The 22,777-nt window shown below is 48.7% G+C and overlaps 2 protein-coding genes across 3 annotated transcripts in view; one reads left to right on the top strand and one right to left on the bottom strand.

Annotated features, from left to right (window-relative positions):
• The window catches only part of Trs31 (trafficking protein particle complex subunit 31), a 587,499-nt gene that overhangs the window by 38,169 nt on the left and 526,553 nt on the right, over window positions 1-22,777 (top strand). The window lies entirely within an intron of this gene.
• Window positions 1-22,777, bottom strand: part of LOC119181246 (tyrosine-protein kinase transmembrane receptor Ror-like) — a 349,304-nt gene that overhangs the window by 6,207 nt on the left and 320,320 nt on the right. For both annotated transcript variants that reach the window (XM_075875786.1, XM_075875787.1), the window contains 4 exons: window positions 8,921-9,128; window positions 2,372-2,681; window positions 1,661-1,897; window positions 168-369 (listed from right to left, as the gene is read on the bottom strand). In XM_075875786.1, coding sequence (XP_075731901.1) covers window positions 168-369; window positions 1,661-1,897; window positions 2,372-2,681; window positions 8,921-9,128 — 957 coding nt within the window. The remainder of the gene's footprint in view (window positions 1-167; window positions 370-1,660; window positions 1,898-2,371; window positions 2,682-8,920; window positions 9,129-22,777) is intronic.

The raw sequence follows: 22,777 nt of genomic DNA, 5'->3' as shown, positions 1-22,777 counted from the left end.
GAAAAAGTTAGGTGGGCAGATGAGATTAGGAAGTTTGCAGGTATAAAGTGGCTGCAGCAAGCATGGGACCGCACTGACTGGTGGAACATGGGAGAAGCCTTTGTCTTGCAGTGGGCATAGTCAGGATGATGGTGATGATGATCATAAAGTCATACAAGAAAGCTTGCCTTGTTGGTCGAGGCAAGAGTCGGCCCAACTCGAGGTTCTGCTGGGCAGGCCCCCGGAGGGCAGCTTTCCCAGCAAAGTTCTTGGCCGAAGGTGGAGGCGACGGCTTTGCACGGCGACGGAAGCATGCTATGCCCAGCAGGAGACCAATCAGGGCCAGAGTGGCCATGCTGGGCAGCAGGATGTACAGCCATAGGTAGTCCACTGGGGTTTGAGGAAACGTGTGCACAATTATTAAACATGAATTACCATGAATACTCATGAATACATGCAATAGCTGACCTGCTTTGGCAGATAGATTGGACACTGTCAGATTGAAGTGCAATACTTTATAGCTAAAAGTAATGCAGACATTTTTGTTTCCACCATCTCTAGTTCATGTCATATCAATGTAATTGTGACTCTAACACTTACATCAGAGTCAACATCACCTATAGCATTCACATTCTTAGCAACATGATGCAGTCATCACAAGCAATTGCTCATAGCAATTGTTATACTGATATAAGTTATTTTCACACATTCCAATCGTTGAGCACTGTACATGTACTGTCCCATGTAATTAATGCTGTGTTGTGATGCTGCTCTATGAGACACTTCATAAGAGTAACTTCATAGATTACTTGTATCTTTTGTACCAATATGTGCAGACACTCCATTCAAAATGTTCGTATAGATTGACAAATATATTACTACCAGCAACTGTACATTCCCAGATACATAGAATGGCCATTCAGATTTCTCTTTCAGATGATCTACCTGAAGTAGGCACTGTGAGAAAGAGCTCATGACATAGCACCTACTGTATTTTATAAACAGTTATGACCACCCATAGCTTACATGGCCAGAGGACAATGTTGTTCGAAGATTCTGCTAAAGTGCAAAAATGCATATGTTTGGTAACATCCCATTGCACTTCACGTAGATGTGATTGTCGGATGATTATAAATCAGCGGTGTTAGTTTTTTTTAAAGCAAAGTCGCCAGAATGCTTCCGAAAAGTCACCAATTTTAGCTAATAGCCACGAAACGATGATGATGACTTTTTACCGAGTCTTTAGTTTTTGATTTGATAAAGCATGTGAAAGGATTATTTCTTCTTTAAACAACATATAGATCAACTTCTCTTGTGGTGAATGAGGTTCAACTGCACTGCTACTTCCTGGCCACGCCACTGTGAACTGGTAAGCACGCTAAAGATCGCAGCGCCACAAGCAGCTTCACCTCGACGCTTTGGCTTCATTTAATGAAGCTCCTTTCGAGCATTCCACGGTTCTCACACTTTCCCAATTTTCTATGTCTGTGCTAGAACACTTTAAGTCAAATTTTGAAAGTCTCTAAAGAAGTCGCTACGACTCCAAAGAGTTGTAGCAACTTTTTGTCCAAGTGTCGCTAGTGCAGAACTGAAAAGAGGCTTAAATTTAGCGACTTTCTCGCTAGGTTAACAATACTGGCATAAATGCGATGTGCATGAGCGAGTTCTGTGGCACACTCACCGCACTTGGGGATGTTGCAGATTTCCTTTTTGACGACGGCGCCCGAAGTGAAGCACCAGGGTTGGCTCTCCATGCCACCCGGGTTGCGGCAGTAGTTGTGGCCGCCAACAATCTCCGGGTACTCGGCAATGCGCGAGAACAGAATCTGGTGCGTCCACGGCTGGCACGGCAGCCCGGACACTGTCTCAGCCACCACGCCGCGGTAGTCTTCACCACCGTGCACGTAGCAGCCTTCCTCTGCAAAATTATTACATGACGAATTGGTCAGCGCATGTTGCTTGAAGCAGAAGGAAAGAGTTCTGGCCAAGTTGGTTCAGTACATTCAATGAAGCCATAGTGCTGAAACACATGATCCGAAGGTCCTGTCTGTTTCTTTGGTCCCTGTACTTTCCCCACTACGGCTTCACTGAATGCACTTGAAGCAGTGCTGTTGGATGAATGGAAAAAAGAAAAGCTGTCAAATGGTATTCACTTAATTAGTTTCTGCAAAACACCCCGTTCAATGCTTACTAAGGCTGTATTTACAACAAATATGAAACTTTCAGGACCTTTTTGCATCTTGGCATCATATTATGGCTGCTGCTTCTGCAAATTGAACCAGCAGCAACCAGATGCATACTACGAAGCAGCAACATCACTAATTGAAAATGGCACAATACACTCGACTATCCTGCACCTTTTCCGCGACTGTCACACACGTGCGTGACGCACCTTTGTTCACATCATCAGTTTCCCGATGCGGAACGCCCAGACGCAGACAGGACTGAGCCTCGGGCGACCCAATGGGTGGCAGGTCCTCGCAGACGGGCAGGATGTTCTGTTGGCCAATCAGCGGGTGTCGCTTGGCGATCGAGTACTCCATGCGGCATAGGCTCTGCTCCAGGAGCTCGCACTCGTCGCGACACACGGACCGAGGCTCGGGCGGACGGTCGGGTGGTGCGCCTGGGGCGGGCTCGCACGGCGGGAACACGAAGAAGCACAGAGATGGGATGGCATACTTGTGGCACGTGGCTGAGACGTCCTGCATGAAGAAATGCATGAATAGAATCGAGTTAGAGAAACTTGTGGAATAGCCTTACTTATAGGGAGGCTTTCATTAATATGTTTAAAGGGACACCTAAAGGAGACAATGAATGGATTTAGACTGAGAAATCATACTTTGGGATCTCTAATGTCACTGGTTTAACTATCATATTGCCACCTGGCCATGAACTGCGGCGAGCACGAGCCCGCATCGAGGAGAGGAAACGAGGAAGAAGTTGTTGGGCTAGCGCGCTCTCGCCGAGGCTTTTGTTTTTTGGTTGTGGTGTCCCTGACCTGCGCCTCTGTGACTACGCGGTATTCTTTACCTGAAGTCCCTCTTGTTCACGCGCGACAACTGGTGGAGTCGCTGGGTATTCCCAGTCAATGATCCAAACGCCTCCTGGGAGCCCTATACCCGCAGTCGCAACACCTGTCCACCGGGCCAGCCGGAGAATCCGAGGATTGTCCCCCGAGCGTGAACCTCTACCGGAGATGGCATCAACTGCACCACCCCAGAGCGGTACGGAAAATATTCCGATGGCTAATTACACGCTGCAGAAGCCACGAGTGCCGAAGGTGTTCCGTGGCTCCATGTTGGAGGATGTTGTGGACTGGTTGGCTCACTTTGAACGCGTTGCGGCTTTCAACGAGTGGACCGACGCCAACAAGCTGCGGAATGTATATTTCAGCCTTGAGGACGGAGCTCGTACTTGGTACGAGAACCGCGAACCCTTCTCGTCGTGGACGATGTTTTGCCGTCAGCTGCTGGCAAGTTACGCTGACCCCCATCGCCGTGAACGAGCGGAACGGGCCATCCAATCACGCATCCAAATGCCGAACGAGAGCGTGATGGCGTACGTGGAGGACATGACGAGCCTTTTCCGTCGCGCTGACCCAGGTATGGGAGAAGACAAGAAGTTGCGCCACCTAATGCGAGGAGTTAAGGAGCAACTCTTCGCTGGTCTCGTGCGAAGTCCCCCGAATACTGTAGCAGAGTTTTTAACTGAAGCAACGACAATGGAAAACATGCTGCAGCAGCGATCAGCTGTGTACGACCGCCACGTGAATGTTGCCTCGCCGGTGGACCAGATTGGAGTTGCGGGGAGTAACGTCAATCTCGAAGCTCTCTGCGACCTCATCAGATCGGTGGTACGCGACGAGCTGCAGAAGATTCACGGGCCGCCTCCACCTGCTGCGGGATCCATCTCCAGCCTCATCAGGAGTGAAGTACAGCAGGCTTTGCAAGTCCCGCTGTCCAACGATGCTTCCCCGCCTGTACCGATCGAGCCTCACCGTGCATCTTATGCCGAGGCTGTGAGCTGTTACGTCGCTCCTGCATCGTACGCCGAAGCTGCGAGTCGTTACGCTCCTCCACGCCGTTTCGTACACCCTGCACATCGCGATCCACTCCCAGCAGTTCAACCAGTCCAGCATTTCGAGAATCGGCAGCTCCTCCCGCGGAAATCGGACGTATGGCGCACACCGGACAGGCGGCCGCTGTGCTACCACTGTGGCGAAGCCGGACACGTGTACCGCGAATGCCAGTACCGTCGCCTCGGACTTCAGGGTTTCGCCGTCGACTCACCCAGGCCAAGATTTGGCGAAAGACCCAGAGCGATTGAGGAGTACCTGTCCGAGCAGCGCATGCCACTGCTCCCGCGGCGCCAGTCACGATCACCATCTCCAAGAAGGTCTTCGTCAAGTGTCCCGAACTACCCAGGGGCGGCGCCAGCACGGCCGCTCAGCCCTAGGCGGGAAAACTAACGACAGCGACCTTCGGGGGCGGGGCCGCTGATAAACGACACGAACAAGGGCCCCAATCCATGCGAGTACGTACCAGCAGTGGTTCAACGACGACAGCTCCCGAATCAGAAAGCCGACTTTCCCTAGATATACCTGTAGTGCTCGACGGCCGCCACGATATTACAGCTTTATTAGACACAGGGGCCGACTACTCCATCATGAGCAGAAAACTGGCGACGCATCTCAAGAAAGTGGGTACGCCGTGGTACGGGACACGAATCCGTACAGCCGGCGGGCACGTCGTCACCCCTCTCGGTATCTGCACGATTAGAGTCGGCATTCGCAAACGCACATTTCTCTGCAGCTGCCTTATACTTCCTGAATGCTCCCGAGACCTCATCCTAGGCGTCGACTTTTTACGTGAATACGGCGCTATCATTGACCTCCGACAGCGCACAGTGACGTTCTCTACAGACAAAGCAGAAAAGCCTGATGACAGCCATCTCAGTTCGCTTCGTGTTTCGGCCGACATAATCACGTTGCCTCCACGTTCAAGCATCCTGGTTGAAGTCGTGTGTGACGAGATACGTGACGGTGAGGCAGTCGCCGAAGGCAACTTGACACTTTTGTTTAGCATAGGTGTCTGCGCAGCCCGCAGCCTCATTACGCTTCACGACAGACGTGCCACGCTGCTTGTGACAAATTTTAGTAATGAGCAGCGGCACCTGTTTCGACGCACCGCTATCGCTTTCGCCTACCCCATCGAAGACGTTGCTGAATGTTTTTCTGCCGCATCAATAAATAGTGGGCTACAATCGACATCGACCGGCGTTTCTAAGGCTCTTGAAAAGGTGGACATCAATTCGAGCCTCACGCAGAAAGAACGCACAGCGCTGCAGGAGCTGTTGCTTGAATTTCAAGAGTGTTTCGCTTCATCCTCAAAGGTGCGTCAAACGCCCCTTATGAAACACCGGATTATTATACACACCGATGTCTCGCCCATAAAGCAACAACCCTACCGAGTTTCTGCCAAAGAACGTGACGCGATCAATGCTCAAGTCGAAGAGATGCTTCAGGATGATGTTATACAGCCGTCCAATAGTCCATGGTCATCGCCAGTCGTTCTTGTAAAGAAAAAGGACGGAACGTTGCGTTTCTGCGTGGACTACAGAAAGCTGAACGACGTGACAAAAAAAGACGTGTATCCTCTGCCACGCATCGATGATTCACTAGACAGACTACGGCGAGCAAGGTATTTTTCATCCATAGACTTGAAAAGCGGATACTGGCAGATTGAGGTTGATGAAAGAGACCGAGAAAAAACTGCTTTTGTTACACCGGACGGCCTGTATGAATTCAAGGTGCTTCCCTTCGGCCTGTGTTCTGCACCAGCGACATTCCAAAGAATGATGGACACTGTTCTTACCGGTCTGAAGTGGAACACCTGCTTAGTTTATCTCGATGATGTCGTCGTATTTTCGGTCACTTTCGAGGAACACTTGAAACGTCTGCAGGCTGTTCTGGAAGCACTCCACTCTGCGAACCTCACGCTGAAGCCAGAAAAATGCCACTTTGGCTATAAAGAACTTAAATTTCTGGGGCATGTTGTGAGCGCAGACGGTGTTCGACCTGACCCCGACAAGACAACCGCCGTAGCCTCCTTTCCCGTTCCCCGTGACAAGAAAGCAGTACGCCGCTTCCTCGGTCTGTGCGCCTACTATCGTCGCTTCATCGCCAATTTTTCTAGAATTGCCGAGCCTCTGACTCGTCTCACACGTGACGACGTACCATTCGTTTGGAATGAAGAACAGAACGCGGCTTTTATCGATCTACGTGAGCGTATGCAGGCACCACCAGTTCTTGCTCACTTCGACGAGGATGCTGCCACGGAAGTTCATACCGACGCGAGCAATGTAGGTCTCGGCGCCGTGCTTGTCCAACATCAAGAAGGCACCGAGCGCGTGATAGCTTACGCCAGCCGTGCCCTGTCTCGCGCCGAGATGAACTATTCCACCTCGGAGAAAGAGTGCCTAGCAGTAGTGTGGGCCACTATGAAATTCAGGCCTTACCTCTACGGTCGTCACTTTAAAGTAGTTACTGATCATCACTCATTGTGCTGGTTAGCCAATTTACGAGACCCGTCTGGGCGTCTGGCACGATGGAGCCTTCGTTTGCAAGAGTTTGACCTTACCATTGTCTATAAATCAGGCCGCAAGCACGAAGATGCTGATTCCTTGTCACGTGCACCTACCGGAGTTTGTGATCCCGACAATGACGATGACTGCGGCTTTCTCGGAGTCCTCACTGCAACAGACTTGATCGCACGACAACACGATGACGTCGAGATTCGCGCAATCATTGACCAACTAGAAGGACGCAACACACCCGTACCTCGGCACATCTCTCGCAATCTCTCTTCGTTCTGCCTGCGGAACGGTGTCTTGTATAAATCAAACTCGAACGGCAATGGAAAAGCCTACTTGCTAGTGGTCCCATCTGACATGCGAGACGACATTCTTCTGGCCTGCCACGACGAACCCACATCCGGGCATCTAGGTTCTTCACGAACTCTCGCCAGAGTTCAACAGGCGTACTACTGGCCGAGACTTGCTATGTACGTCAAGAGATATGTGAAAAGCTGCCGTGAATGTCAACGCCGCAAATCTCCGCCACTGAAGCCTGCAGGCCTGCTGCAACCAATCACACCACCAAGGTCGCCGTTCGATCAAATAGGCATGGATTTACTGGGGCCGTTTCCTCTGTCATCTGCCGGTAACAAATGGATAGTTGTAGCGACAGATTATCTAACGAGATACGCCGAGACAAGAGCCCTGCAACGAGCTACAGCTTCCGATGTTGCCCAGTTTTTCGTCGAACAGATCGTTCTTCGCCATGGCGCCCCGTCTTGCGTCATCACTGATCGCGGAACAGCTTTCACGGCTCAGCTCATTGACGATGTATTCAAGCTAAGCTTCACGAGCCATCGCAAGACGACGGCGTATCATCCGCAGACTAACGGCCTGACGGAACGACTTAACAAGACCATCGCCGATATGTTGTCCATGTATGTAGACGTTCAACACAAGACGTGGGATCAGGTCCTTCCATACGTAACATTCGCCTACAACACTGCCATCCAAGAAACGACACGATTCACACCGTTCCGTCTCGTCTATGGGCGTGAGGTCCAGACCATGTTGGACGCTATGTTGCCACACGATTACGACGGGTCGCTCACACCTGACGCTGAGCAGCTTGCTCAGTTTGCCGAAGAAGCTCGACAGTTGGCACGCCTGCATATTACGCAACAACAAACTGCAGATGCACGCCGCTACAATCTTCGCCATCGACAGGTCGAATACCACCCAGGAGATCTAGTTTGGGTATGGACTCCGGTTCGCCGCCAAGGGTTGTCCGAAAAGCTCCTGAGTCGCTACTTTGGACCCTACAAAGTAGTGCGTCGCATCAGTGACGTGAATTATGAGGTGGTTCCATATGGAACCATGTCACCCCAGCGTCGAAAGCACTACCCAGAGATTGTTCACGTTGTACGGCTCAAGCCGTACTTCGTACGTTAGTGGGACCGTACCTCAGCCTTGTTCTTTTGTTGTTGTTTTTTTTTTCTTAAGTGTGCCCACAGTGTGCATGTCTGCTTTACTTCCGCTTATCCACTACCATTCGCGCGAGCATCGGGGCGATGCTTTTTTTTTCAGTGGGGGAATAATGCCACCTGGCCATGAACTGCGGCGAGCACGAGCCCGCATCGAGGAGAGGAAACGAGGAAGAAGTTGTTGGGCTAGCGCGCTCTCGCCGAGGCTTTTGTTTTTTGGTTGTGGTGTCCCTGACCTGCGCCTCTGTGACTACGCGGTATTCTTTACCTGAAGTCCCTCTTGTTCACGCGCGACAATATGTTTATGAACCTTGAAGAAAATCAAGGTAAAACTTTCATTACTTTAATTGCAAGCCGAAATCTCTGCCGCTGAAGTCAACGATTTCAAGAGGTTTTTTGCGTACTTTAGTGACAACAGCTCAATAATATTTCCTGAAACTTCATATGTCAATCCTATAGTGCCTTCAAGAGCAGTGTACTTAATTTTTACTGATGAAGAACTACATATGAACTAGTAGATATGACGTCATGGCATTTGATGAGATAGTTTCAAGGTAGCATCGCCACCTGCATTTACTTTTTGCACATTTTCTCACCAAGCGTCTCCTCGTGGCAAGCAAGCTAATTTTGGAATTGTGAAAGAATAAATTGCTCATGCGAGAAATATTGTTTTTTGTCGTCAGTGTACGTTTTTTTTAGGTGCGTCCCAACTTGTGCTTGACTGGTGATAAGCAATACATGCCTGCACACGAAGAAGGTCATGTGAGTTATGACGTGGCCTTTGCATTGAGCAAAGTTGCCTCTCACTCCACCCCCCCCTCCGAGAAAACTTAAGGTAAACTGTCACTGAGACAGCACTATGGCTGCTGCTGTAATTGGTTCACCTGTGATGTGGCGATGACGGTGAATGCAGCGGCTAGCTTTTCCTCCATGGCAGCTAGCGTGGCCGGAGGTGGTCGAACAAAGACACTGCGGTTGCCCAGGTACTGGCCACACGTCACTCCCTGGTAGATCTGGCAGCTGCCCGAACTGGAGGAGGTGACCAGAGGTGGTCCCACGATGGGCAGCTCATTGCCAGGACTTGCCACTGGACTGCAGAGCAAAAATATTGGTGGGTGCCCTCAAGTTTCAACGACAGAAAACGAGAAACAATCGAACCAGCATAAGGGTGAACTGGGAATGGTTGCTTCCTAAGAAAGCAGTGCGAAATTTAAAAGCCAGTGATGGTGGACATCTTCACTGATTCTTTAGTGGCTATTAGGAAACTGAAGAAAGTTAACAAGGCGATGAAAATCTGTGAGGTGATACACACCGTGAATTGCAATACGGATTTCGCATAAAGGTGCACTGAACTCAAGGCAATTCTACGCACCCTCACAATATTGCTACTGACCGGCAGGCACTCTACCTCCATAATACAGATCTTCCGTCCATTACTCTTCCACCTCAACCCCTCAGCTTTTTCTGAGCTTGTCGAAATCTTCGCCAGCCGGACGCACGTCCTCTTATCTCACTGTGGGTCTGCTCCCTAGCTTTTCCTTTACTTCATTTACTAGGGCAGAGAAAGTTGTGCATAGGAGGCGTTGGGCTACGTGTGGCCTAATTACACTGGCTGTCATCTCATCGTGGAACCGGTCATATTAACCAGTGGTGCCCGTACTGCTCTGTTCCAGATATGCAAGCAGATGTATATAATCATACGTGGAAACGTGAAAGGTTGTAACAGTATTTTATCAATTTAGCTCTTCAGCTTTTTTTTTTCCCCACATGGGGGATTTGTAAAGCGCCTTTGCAGTTTGGGAGGTGACTGCGCGTGGCTTCAGTTGTGGCAGCGATGCTGCTTGCAAGTTCTGCCCGAAAAGGGCCAATTTTCACGAATTTTTATGAAATTGAGCGTCAATCTCACAGTGATAGTAGGAGCATAGAAATGGAAGACGGCTTTAATTCAACGCACTTCAGTATGGAGGGCGATAGGCCATCAAACTGCCTCAGAACATCATGGAGGGCGATAGGACATCAAACTGCCTCAGAACATCAGCAGGTATCCGCCAGTAAGTTTCGCTCTCTCATTGGGCTGTTTTATCGCTGCCACACGTTGATGTAAACGTATCCTGTGTGTACTAAAGGTCACAGCTCTTATCTGAGAGGTGTCAACTTTGTTTGGGCATGTGTCTTGTAGCCTGTGGCGTGCAAACACACCAGTACGGTAAAGCTTTCTGTACATATGACTGGGTGGAGCTAGGCCTCTTTCGTTCATTGTTGTCGCCAAGCCAGCATGAACATGCCGGCCTTGTTACATAGCTGTCTCTCACCGAACACTCGCTCATTCTCCCCTCCCTAAAACACTGACCACCCACTACGGCGTGACACACCCCTGCGTGTCACGAGGTATTGCATTTTTCACCGTAGAAGTTGTCAGAGAAACATGCAACCACACAATTGAATAAGCAAGCGTGAATTCGTATTCTTCAAAAAAGTCACAGCTTTGCAGCAAAGGCGGATCAATGAAAGCGATAGCAACAAATTGGAAGGTCACGTGCAGAATGGAAAGCGATCACAATGTGCCCCGCGTTTCTCACGCACAAATGACGCACGAAGCGTACTCACAGGTACACATGCACACGAATAAGCATCTCAGTTCTTACTTCGCTGTGTCTGAAAAGTGCGCGCTTTTCACAAACGAAGAATGCAATGATTGCAGTGACCTTTGTGCGTCCTGTAACTACAACGGAATCGTTCCAGGTAAAGCCCGTAACCAGCCAAGACGTACGATCCTCCCCTCATCTCCACAGCGAGATGAGGGCGCACGAGGGAGCGTCGCTCCTAATCCTCTAAGCGGAATAAAGTACGCGTGAGAAATTATAAGAGTTGCCCGCCCCCGTGCAATGTGGCGACGCGCGCTCACAGTGCCATCTAGCTTGTAATGCTGAAAAAAATGATAATTCCTCCCCGAGATGCCTGGCAGCAGTGCTAAGTGGTAGATATAAATAGCTTGCCATTTTAACTTTGAAGGACGTGCTTCTTGGTGGCTCAGTTGTTAACGCCTTGCACTCACGATTCACAGGACCCAAGTTCGATTTCATGTGCCGCAGTTTTTTTGTTTTTTTTCTTGCATTTTCACACACACACACACACACACACACACACACACACACACACACACACACACACACACACACACACACACACACACACACACACACACACACACACACACACATATATATATTTATACACACATACGGTGAGTGATGGCAAAATTCAGCTGAGAGTGTCCATATAATTACTACCACAATAAAACTAACGGACAGTGAGCCAACTGTTCTCTCACCATGTCGAGAAACTGCTTTGCGCGGTGGCATAATAGGCGCTAATGCTGATATTTTTGTATGCATGCAAATAAATTTTGCATTTACAAAGCTTATAATTGCAGTATTATTCTATAAGGATTTGGTGTTGAAAATGTATATTTCTTTTTTTTTATGTTAGCACTGTGCAGAATAACATCGCTTAATGTTCTTATGAAATCTTTCTGTTGCATTTTTTTCTTTTTGTTGATAAATTTTTCATTCTATTGGAAATAAGTCTATTTGAAATTGATACTGAACAAGGAAAGACTGATTTTCTTTTATCATTTGATATCCTACTCTTCGGCATGAATCAATATATATGGCAGAAAGAAATTTCTGAACTACCCAAAAACGGCCAATTTTTTCCGCGGTTTTAACAGTGTTAAGGGACCCTGCAACAATTTTCGAGCATGGTTAGTAAACGCTGCCGATCGGTAGTCGAGACTCCCGAGAACACGCGAGCCAAATAATATAGCGCCGTACGTGGCCTGGAATTTACGAAAATTCTCAAATATACCTAAAACTCTTTTTTCTTTTCTCTGGGCGAATGACGCTATAGACTCAAAAATCGCCGCGTCACAGGTCTCAGTATCGCCATTGGCACGGCACGCTCAATACTAAGTTACTGGGGCCGCCACGGGAGGCCGCGACCTGTCCGCGCGTGACCCCGCGATCCCACTAAAAAGCCCTACGTTCGAGAGAGAGAGAAAGGAAAAGTGCTCAAGGACAAGAGGCGCCTCGCGTGACGTATTTTCTTTCCCCGAGCCACATCTCCCTGTTTAGCTTCCAGCAGTTTCGTCGGGACGACCCGGACTAGAGAAGAGATAAAATAATTGCAGCGCGCGACAGATCTTGGTAACTCCGCTCGTGTTGGACAGATACTAAAACTTTCTGCCGCGGTCGATTCATGATGCAATAAGATATTTTACTGAATCCATTCCATGACTACTTGGGAGAGGGAAAGGCCTGGTAGCGACATTTTGTACGATGCGACATGAACATTCTCCTATTCTGATAAATATGTCGACGAATAAAAACGACTGGTAAATATTCAGAAAAATATTCACGTGAAGCCAGCGGTGCGACGAAAACTAATCGCGGTCGAGACTATTCCTACAGTCGAAGGCAAAATATTTGCCGTCTGTGCGCCATAAAAGTAAAAAATAAAACTAGTACAGGAACACGTACCGCATAGAAGTCGAAACGTATTATCTTTTCTTTCATATCTTTGTAATGCTTGCTCGGAAGGCGTTGAGCTTGCCTTGAACTATTCAAAAAAAGCATTCGAATTCGGTCCAAGGGTATCAGACATCGCTACTTCGAAGGCTGATGCGCGTCTCTGTCACGTTCCCGTGAGGTCACGGTTCACGCATGTCGAGGTCGCACGCCTTCTCTCAAACTGCAGTTGCACCGAGCTGTTCCGATTGACCCGGTCGTCTCCTCCCCACGGTAGCAGATGTTTTCTTCTCCCCAGCCGGGGCGTTGTCTAATCTCCGCGAAGAACAGCTGTCGGAGGCACGCGCGTTGGGAAACAACATCCGCGCTCAGTTCCGGTCGAAGCAACCCGGGTACGTTGAACGCGTTTTGCGGTATTCGAAACGCCCGCGCTTAAACGACGATTACATTGATAGCTATATAGGATAGGCGGCCGCAACGACACACACACACGCGCATATATATATATATATATATATATATATATATATATATATATATATATATATATATATATATTGTAACGACGAGAAATAAGAGACAACGCCTTTGCTGCAGGCCGGCTGTTCTTATTCTGCTTCGTCTTCCTCGGCTTCCGTAACCTAGCCTGCGCCCTTGCCTGAGCCCCACTATTTATTATCATTACACTCGGCCCCGACTGCGAGCCTCGTGGGCTACCGACAATGTCTCCGGTGGGCGGCATTGACTATTCCGGGGTGGCCGGGCTCGGCCAAGCTGATATTTCACATGGAAGTTTGTTGAAGGAGATTCCGGAGGACGACACTGGCTGTGACGTGATGGTCGGTGCAGGCGTCGTCCACGATGGGGCCAACGCTGTTGACTTGGACAAGATGCCGCTAGCAGGAGATACAGACTCCTGCAAAGTGGCCGCGTTGGTTTAATCTCGTCGGTTTGAGCATCCTGTCGCAGTCGTGTTACAAATGCTGGAAATAGTCCACGCTGCACCGTCACCTGCTGCACTGAGCGTCGACGCCTGCGTTGCTTGCGGTGTGGCAAGGGGCGTCGGGGTGTCTTTGTAGTCATCTGAGAGCCGAGTTCAGGTTGCAGCTTGAGAGGCAACGCGTGCTCTTGCAGCACTGCCTTTGTCGGACTCATGCTCAAGCTGTTTATTCCTATAGTTTCACGTGCAGTAGAGCCTTCATTGTCAGATGACCTGTCACTAACCGGAAGTATTACCTTCTCTGGTAGGTCTTTGCTGACAGTGACTTTGAAGGAGGCGGCGCTTAGCGTGTGGCAGACGTCCGCACACTCGGCCACAGACTGACGTGATATCAGGAGATGTCGCTTCGAAGTGAGGGTCAACACTGTAGGGTTGTTCGTCCCAGGGTAGGTGGTTAAATTGGCTGTCGGGAAGCTGCAAAATACAGCTGAAGCCGCGAGGGTGGTCTCCTTCTGGGATCTATTCTCGGTAGCGGTCGCGTAAGACTGGGTGGTCGTGGAGAGGTGATGGTGACTCCGTCCAAAAGCAGCTATGAGCTTGTCACTCCAGTCCACCCAGGACGTCTGCCGCACGCCTTCGTATCGATGCCAAGCCGCGGCAGCATTCCGAAGGCGGTCTATGGCCATGCCCCACCTCTTTTGGTCCGTCCACGCTGCGTGATCTCCGACAGCGTTGACGGTTGCCACCCATTCCTTGGCATCGTCCTGGAAGCCGCGAAACTCCGGTAGCTCGAAGGAAATCGGCGATGGCGGGACTGCGGGCAAAACTCCGAGATGTGCCCACGCCAAGCAGTTCACTTGCTCTGATACCTCCGTGAGAGAACGCCCGAGATTGCGACGGTTCTCGGGCGAGCTTACCTCGAAGTTTTGTGAGGCGGCCGCAGCCAACATGGCATTGAGTGCGCACAATGTTGGCAAGATGGCAGGACATAGCTGGGAGCTCGACGCTATGAGGGCGTTGGTCGTGACGCGGAGTTGCGCGATGGTATGCTGCAGCTCCGCTGCGCTGTCGTGTGATCCGCACGAAGAGCCAAGGCCCGCCTCTGCGGAGGATACAGTGACTGCGGTACTCGAGGTGGTACAATTGCTGACCAAGGACGCGTGGACGGCGTCCCTTGGAAATCCAGCTGTGGTAGGAATCGTGGACATGGGTTCCAGGGCGCTGGAAGCGTCAACGACGTTCCCAGGCAAGCGGAACCCGTGTGATGAGTTGTGACCTGGTACTGTGGCGTAGATGAAGCGGTCTTGCGCCGCCGGGTAGGCCTCGACGCCGTACACGGTGGGTGCTTGAAGCGCCGACAGGTTGCCAGGTATGGAGGAGGCATGTACGCCATCCCTAGGTGAGAGAGGCCCGTGCGCATGGTTGCCGCGACGTGTCGCGTCCCAGGACAAGTTTCCCGGAACCACAACGGAGGCCTGGACGCCATCCGTCGGTGCTGGGATCGATGCTGGCCGCGACGGACGCCTTGCGGGTTCCATCAGCGAAGAAGCGTGACGGCGTTCCTTATCGTGAACTGGTACCGGTAACGGGTGCTGGAGCCGCCGAGGAGGCCTTGACGCCGTCCCCGAACGGTGGTGTCAGTAAACAGCTGCCGAGGAGGGCTTGACGCCGTCCTCAAGCGACGCTTACTGCGGCTGCACGTCGGCGGGCGTTCTGGATGACGAAACCGAGACGTAAGCCGTTTTCTTCGTCGACTGCGCCATTGTAACGACGAGAAATAAGAGACAACGCCTTTGCTGCAGGCCGGCTGTTCTTATTCTGCTTCGTCTTCCTCGGCTTCCGTAACCTAGCCTGCGCCCTTGCCTGAGCCCCACTATTTATTATCATTACAATATATATATATATATATATATATATATATATATATATATATATATATATATTGTTCGCTCCCTCCCTTTGTATTTTCAATTTCACATTTCTTTGTATTTTGGCAATATTGGCTATAAGGAAATTTACTAAACTTCGATATGTCAAGTCTCTGGCTCTTTCAGAACACGAATTACTCCATTTTACTGTTCAAGAACTACTTGCGCCCGAGGAGGAAACGGCGTTCAAATTCATGACATTAAAGCAACTGGCGCTGGAAAAATGAAAGTCGTATTGCCACCAGAATTTTTTCGCGCGTATTTTCGCTCATACAAGAGTCTTCTTGCAACAGGCGCTGCGTTTGTGGTGTCGCGAAAGAGTTAAAAGTCGTCCTTTTCTCTTTAGAGACGTTTCAAAGAACACCGGCTGGTCAAAATTAAGTCGGAGTCACGTGCCTCATTATATAAATAGTCATATCGCGGATCTGGAGCCACATACGTCCTAAATTATTACTATTATTAACATGATATTGTTTTATGCCGGGTCGGCCATGGCTCCACTGACGATTTTCCGTCACGGATATGACGTAAAGCATACACTAGTAGATGACGCAAAAAAAAAAAGCCTAGAAGAAATGGTTTTGTCGCCGAGAGCAGAACCTACGGCTCCTTGCGCCGCAGTACGACGAAACGCCTCGGCCCGTATAGATAGATGTTCTATGACTCGAGACATACAGCGTACGTTCTTGAGCGCACTAACGGCGAGATATTTATATACAACATTTACAGCTGGCGGCACGCAGAGCTCGGAGGCGCTTGTTTTCGTTGTCCCCACAGAGCAACGCCTGATCACTTGTGCGCATGTGCGTAGCCAGGGGAAAAGGGGGGGGGGGGGGGGTCAATCACCCCGAAAGTTTTCCATTTCGCTAGCATCTCACATAAAGTAAGGTTGAACTTCCCTCCCCTTCCCCTGAAAAATATTTTTTTTTCTGGCTACGCTCCTGCTAGTGCGCATGCGCTCATTTCGCGATGAGGCCGGCGCACATCTCGTGCTTTGGCCGCAAGCTGGCGCTGTAGTCAGAGACAGCACGAAGGTCACTACCCTGGCTGCAACGGACACGTATGCGAAAGGAGCGTGTTGCTGACGCACAAAGAAATAACTGCGACTGTTATACCTATGCGCAAGTTTCGCGAGTACTTCTTTGTGCTCCAGCAGCATGCTTTATGTAAGTGATTGATTGATTTATTGATTGATACGTGGGGTTCAACGTCCCAAAACCACCATGTGATTACGAGAAACGCCATAGTGGAGGGCTCCGGAAATTTCGACTACCTGGGGTTCTTTAACGAGCACCCAAATCTGAGCACACGGGCCTACAACATTTCCGCCTCCATCGGAAGTGCAGCGGCTGCAGCCAGGATTCGAACCCGCGACCTGCGGGTCAGCATCCGAGTACCTTAGCCACTAGACCACCGCGGCGGGGTCATGCTTTAAGTAACAGGTGTTGATTCGCGCTCAAGTTTGTGTGTAGTCTTTTCGGGCACCTTTTCAACTAGGGCAGCGCGCTCGATGTTCGAACTGTTTGCCGTACGTTCTCCGCGTGACACTACGATTTGTTTCAATCGAACTCATTGTTCACCGCTGTGGCGAAAAAAAAAAGCGCAATAAACGCCCAAGTACCTCTGTGAAGAGCGGTTAATTTTCGTGATATATTTCGGCCTATTATGACACAGAAATCAGCCATGCCTTATTATTATTATTATTATTATTATTATTATTATTATTATTATTATTATTATTATTATTATTATAGCACTTCGTAATACTAATATATGTCGAGAAAAGCAAAAACAAACAAATTAATGGCTTTTGGCTTTTAGACGACTCATCGTAACAGTAAGTACTAGAAGCCAGTTTGTGCACGTGGAGTTCAATTGTTTCAAATTTAATGGTTTGTCAGGGTTCACAGCAAAAGCGACAGAAAAAAAGTGTCGGGTTAGAAACTGTTTCACGAAAATGCGCCATAATCACCAGACGTTCCTCGAATGACGCGGAGAAATGACACTTCTGAAACCCCTATATACCGCCGCGACGCTTTTGGAGAGAGAGAAAGCAGCTGCCAAAAACAACAAAAGCTGCGCGCGCCCACACCTCAGGAAGAGAATGAGTCAGAGCGGAGCGGCCGGTGAGCACACGTACGTACGTACACACATATACACGAAACAAGCCGGCGAAGAAAAGCGAGCACATCTTCCGGCCGCGCGCGAAGAGATTCGATCAATGCCGCGCAGTCTATGACTCGCACTGCCGTTCTCGGAATTTCGGCTCGCCACACAAATGCCCCCCCATTCGCTCTGTTCGCACGTTTCTTCTTTTCCCGCGATAAGACATCGCTGAACCGCGGGAAGAAATATATTTCGGCAGCATTTAACACTTTAAGGTGGAAGCCGCTTGATAATGAGTCTATATAAAAGTGATTGTAACGGGGTTTATTTGCAGCGCAGAACGCAGAAAGCGAAGCAGTCAGCAGCGTCCGGCCAAGCGCAGCAAGCACGAGCTTATGCTGATGGCGATGCCCCTGATGCGCCGAGAAATGCCGCTGAAGCTCCTCTTCTTCACTACAATCGCCCTCCCCACAAAAAGACGCCATCCTGGTGGATTAGGGAGAAGAAACGACTAATGGGTCATAATATGGCTTGAGACGAGAGACGTGGACAGTGTGGACACTGTGGAGACGTGGAAGAAGCTGTTCTTCACTACAGTGATGAACACTTGGTAATGCATACTTCGTTTTGTATAAAAGGCAGTGGCGTGGCCAGAATTTTACAGCGAAAGCTGTTATGAGATCACAACTCGGGTCACGCGCTGTTATCCGCCGCCGCCGGTGTCCGTAACCATATCGCGCGAAATCGGGAAAAAAAAAAAGACCTAGCACCAATGATACAGTGCGGCTCGAACCCGTGTCCGCTGGGTGCCAGCCCAGTAATCTACAACTGAGTCACACCGGTACCTGGGACTCGTTGTCAAACTTGCCTTACAAGGGTTTGATGTCGGGAAAGCAATCGCGTTAATACGAGATATAAAGCGTTTCAAAACAGCGAAAGAACAACCAGTCGTCGCACAATGTGAATAACGCAACGAGTGGGCCGTCCGATTCTCCGATCCACCCCAAAAGCTTGTTTTTTTGTTCCCCTATTAACCTGTGGCGCATACTCATTTCACCCATAATTCCTCATCGTCGTCATCCACTGCATGAACAAGTGGCACAAAATTCCTTGCAAGTGAAGAATGACGAAAAATAGCAAAGCTAATGCTGGCCTACTACCCAAATAAGTTTATTAATAGTCACCTAGTGGGTATCAAGCAAGTGTGCTTGCAGTAGTTACCCATTGAGTATTTAGAAAAGGGCCTGAAAGGCCACTCTTCTAGCTTTCGCTGTGACTGTGCTGCGCCATCCGCGCAGGCTTGGCGTTTTTCTTTTTTTTCCCTTCGTTTAGCCAACCTCTACGTGTATTCGTGCGTGTATACCTATAACAATTACCTTTTTTTTAAATTTTATTTACTGTTTTGGCAACGCATGAACGCGCGCGATTGCCATGACACAGCAACCGAAGGCGAGGAAACGCGCCTAGTTTTCCCGTAGCGCACATTATGTATACATTATGAAGTGCACGACACACAGCAACTAACGTGCACAATAGCCCATCACGTTTGCAAACACGCATAATGAGCTAAATCTTCCACAACTTGTGAAACCAAGAAGAGGATATCAAATCAGCAACGTCAGATGTCGAGAAATATGCATGCACTGGCGAAATAAAGAAAACACGCAAAAAAAAGATAAAAAATCTCGAGGTGGACGCTTTTGGCCTCTCAGCCTAACCCTTGACACTTCCAGTGATTCTTTCATTTGGCGCAGTCGCATTTGGATTCAGCCACAGGAGCGCTTTTACCGCTGTTACGAATTTCTTACGAGAATCTAAAAGAATAGAATGCTAAAATTAAGTAACATCAGTTGTTTTATTTATAATTTTTTTGTATGTTTATATGTTTTCTCTTCAAGGTTTTTTCTGGAAATTTAACACCTTTTTATTATTACCTATATTACCTAATTAATCCAACCCTCTCTTTCAAGATGTGAATTAATTTAAAAAGCAAGACACCGTCCCATTCATGACCTATCCCCCTAGGTGGGTTGCACCAAGGTGTTGAGGAACCAACTAACCAACCAGCCAACTAACCCTGGTTCAGGTATACAATCAAAGCGTGGCGTAAATGATGGAAGGTCAGGGGGGAGGGGGTCCTGACCCCCCTTTGAAGTCGGGTTAGTGGAGAGCACACCTCTTGCAAGTGTCCCCACTTCGAATTATGCTTTCGAAAATCACATTTGTATTACTTGACAGTTAGGTATAGCATAATTCATTCCAGCACTAGGCTATTCCTAAAAGGTAAACACGATGGTGAATGGAGCTGAAGCGAGGCAAAAGCTGTACCTTACTAGAACGTTCTTTCACTCAACGCTTCACCTTCACTTGAGAAAGCCGATGGGAGCGCCGTCTTTAGGGACAGCCAGTCACGCATATCAGCGATAATTTGCTGCGATCCTTGAGTTGCGCAGCGTCATTTTCAGCCGAGCGGTGGCGCAGTGATCAACTCTGTCAACTGAAGGGTGGAAATCGAGTCGAGGAGCGTTTGTGAATACGGGGCTAATGTTCTAGCATTCGCGCCTAATTGTTTAAATCGAATGAAAAAATTTAGTAGAAACCTACCAGAGCTTGTTAGGAATGCAAGTCATTCGAAACTAGTGACTGTTCACTGCTGCTATAGATATAAGCTCCCTGACCCGGCGCCGAGGGTCATTATCGCTATATTTAATTTCAAGGCATCAGTTTATTTCTGCGTAATTAGAAATATAACGATATTTATGAAAACAAAATGGCCGCCATGAGAGGATGTGTGCCGCCCTTTGAGATTTTTCTGGATTTACGGCACTGCTAGCGAATGGTCTGTAATAAGCAATTTCTCGATGGCTGCGTGGCAGTGAGCGCACGATTATGTTGGGTACAAGTGATATTGATTGATTGATATGTGGGGTTTAACGTCCCAAAACCACTCTATGATTATGAGAGACGCCGTAGTGGAGGGCTCCGGAAATTTCGACCACCTGGGTTTCTTTAACGTGCACCCAAATCTGAGCACACGGGCCTACAACATTTCCGCCTCCATCGGAAATGCAGCCGCCGCAGCCGGGATTCGAACCCGCGCCCTGCGGGTCAGCAGCCGAGTACCTTAGCCACTAGACCACCGTGGCGGGGCGGGGTACAAGTGATAAATCCTTACATAAATTCTGGAGGTAATGTCGGCTGACTCGTTAAACTTCCAGTGCATTGCGTTCAACGTATGACCTCATCTCATGTTCACGGAAGTTAAACTTCGTGTAGTGATATTGTTACGGAAGATATCATATCCTCAATACTAATTCTATCAAATGTTCACCCTTAAAACATTAAATGCGAAGCATTTCTTTGAGTACTTCAAGCACTTTCGGCGTCTGTATGTATGTATGTATGTATGTATGTATGTATGTATGTATGTATGTATGTATGTATGTATGTATGTATGTATGTCTGTCTGTCTGTCTGTCTGTCTGTCTATCTATCTATCTATCTATCTATCTATCTATCTATCTATCTATCTGTCTATCTGTCTATCTATCTATCTATCTATCTATCTATCTATCTATCTATCTATCTATCTATCTATCTATTCGCCTACGTCTCTGCTCCATAATCACCCCTTAATATAGGGTGTACACCAATATTAGTACGGGAGGGTAAGATAGTTTGTCGAATACGAGTCGCTGGTCATGTCATGAATAACGTCACAATCTCGTCGCGTACGTCGTGAAACATTTTCAAAATAAAAAAAAAACGGTCGCACATACTCGGGGGCGGGTATGTACCACTGGATAGATTGATTGATTGACATGTGGGGTTTAACGTCCCAAAACCACCATATGATTATGAGAGACGCCGTAGTGGAGGGCTCCGGAAATTTCGACCACCTGGGCTTCTTTAACGTGTACCCAAATCTGAGCACACGGGCCTACACCATTTCCCCCTCCATCGGAAATGCAGCCGACGCAGCCGGGATTCGAACCCGCGACCTGCGGGTCAGAAGCCGAGTACCTTATCCAGTAGACCACCGCGGCCGGGCCTGGATAGATTACCGCTTCCGGTGTCGCTAATATTCATGTTCTTGTTGGCATCGCTACGCAACTGTAAACAACTGCTAATATAAAAAAAATAAACGACTGTTTAACGTATTAGTGTGCGTGGATTTGTACATATATTTAGCGTGATTGCATAACGTCTTGCATAAACGTTGCTATAACGTCATTGCATAAAAGAAATAAAAACACATTGATCTTTCATCCGCACGGTTCGCACAACATCGATTCTCAATGTACGTGGGATCCACCGAATTTTTTGTATTATTACGCATTCAAATAAAATTCCCCCCGTTTATCTTCTTTAGCATCGACTGCTTTGAGGCAGAAAACATTTATGACCTGCTTGTTAAGCTCGCCCTCGCTTGTGGCTCACATTTGACCACATTGTTTTGTTTTAATCTTTTTTTCGCACCTCCTGTTCTCTGCGCATTTTCTCTTAGTGTATGTGGGACCGCCACCTGTAACACCAAAAATGAAGTAATAAAGAAAGAATAAGATAAAAAGCAACAAAGTGGGAAGATTTGTTTGATTTGTCTAGCCTGCAAAGTAAAATAAAGCGCGCTCGTGGTATCACACTCGTGGTATCACGTGCGCTCGTGATATCACGTGGTATCACGTGCGCTGGTGATATCACGTGGTATCACGTATGGAGAAAGGAACCAACCATAACAGCCCACTTTCATATGTAGTAACACGGCAAGTAACTAAGCAGCTTGAAATTTCAGAGCCGAACCTCTAGCATCCCTTTGCCACTATCTTACATAACTCACTCGGTGCCCTATATCGGCAATTCTGATGCAGAACAGCCAGCGTGCCTTCAATCGGTGCCCTATATCGGTTCTATATTTGCACAACAGCCAGCGCGCCAAAGCCAGCACGAGCTGTTTTGGCGCGAAACAAAACGCGCGTCGTAAAGACAGCGAAACTATACGCGCGCACACCACAGAACCACGTTGTAAAAAAATTTCCTTTTGCGTGTGGTATTTCGAAGGGGATCTCGTGTTTCGCTGACTGGAGAGAACATTTGCGTGCGGATCGATATCTCGCCAGCGTCGCGGGCTAACACACGATGGGCGTGTCTGAAACTGGCAACCACTTAGCGAGAAATAAGGAGAGAACAGAAAAAGTAATCGCGAAAGGCCCGTAAAGGCGACTTCGCTCGGCGCTCAGCTCA

The sequence above is a fragment of the Rhipicephalus microplus genome, chromosome 10 (assembly GCF_043290135.1).
Source record: "Rhipicephalus microplus isolate Deutch F79 chromosome 10, USDA_Rmic, whole genome shotgun sequence".
Taxonomy (NCBI): domain Eukaryota; kingdom Metazoa; phylum Arthropoda; class Arachnida; order Ixodida; family Ixodidae; genus Rhipicephalus; species Rhipicephalus microplus.
This window is presented reverse-complemented; position numbering and strand designations above follow the sequence as displayed.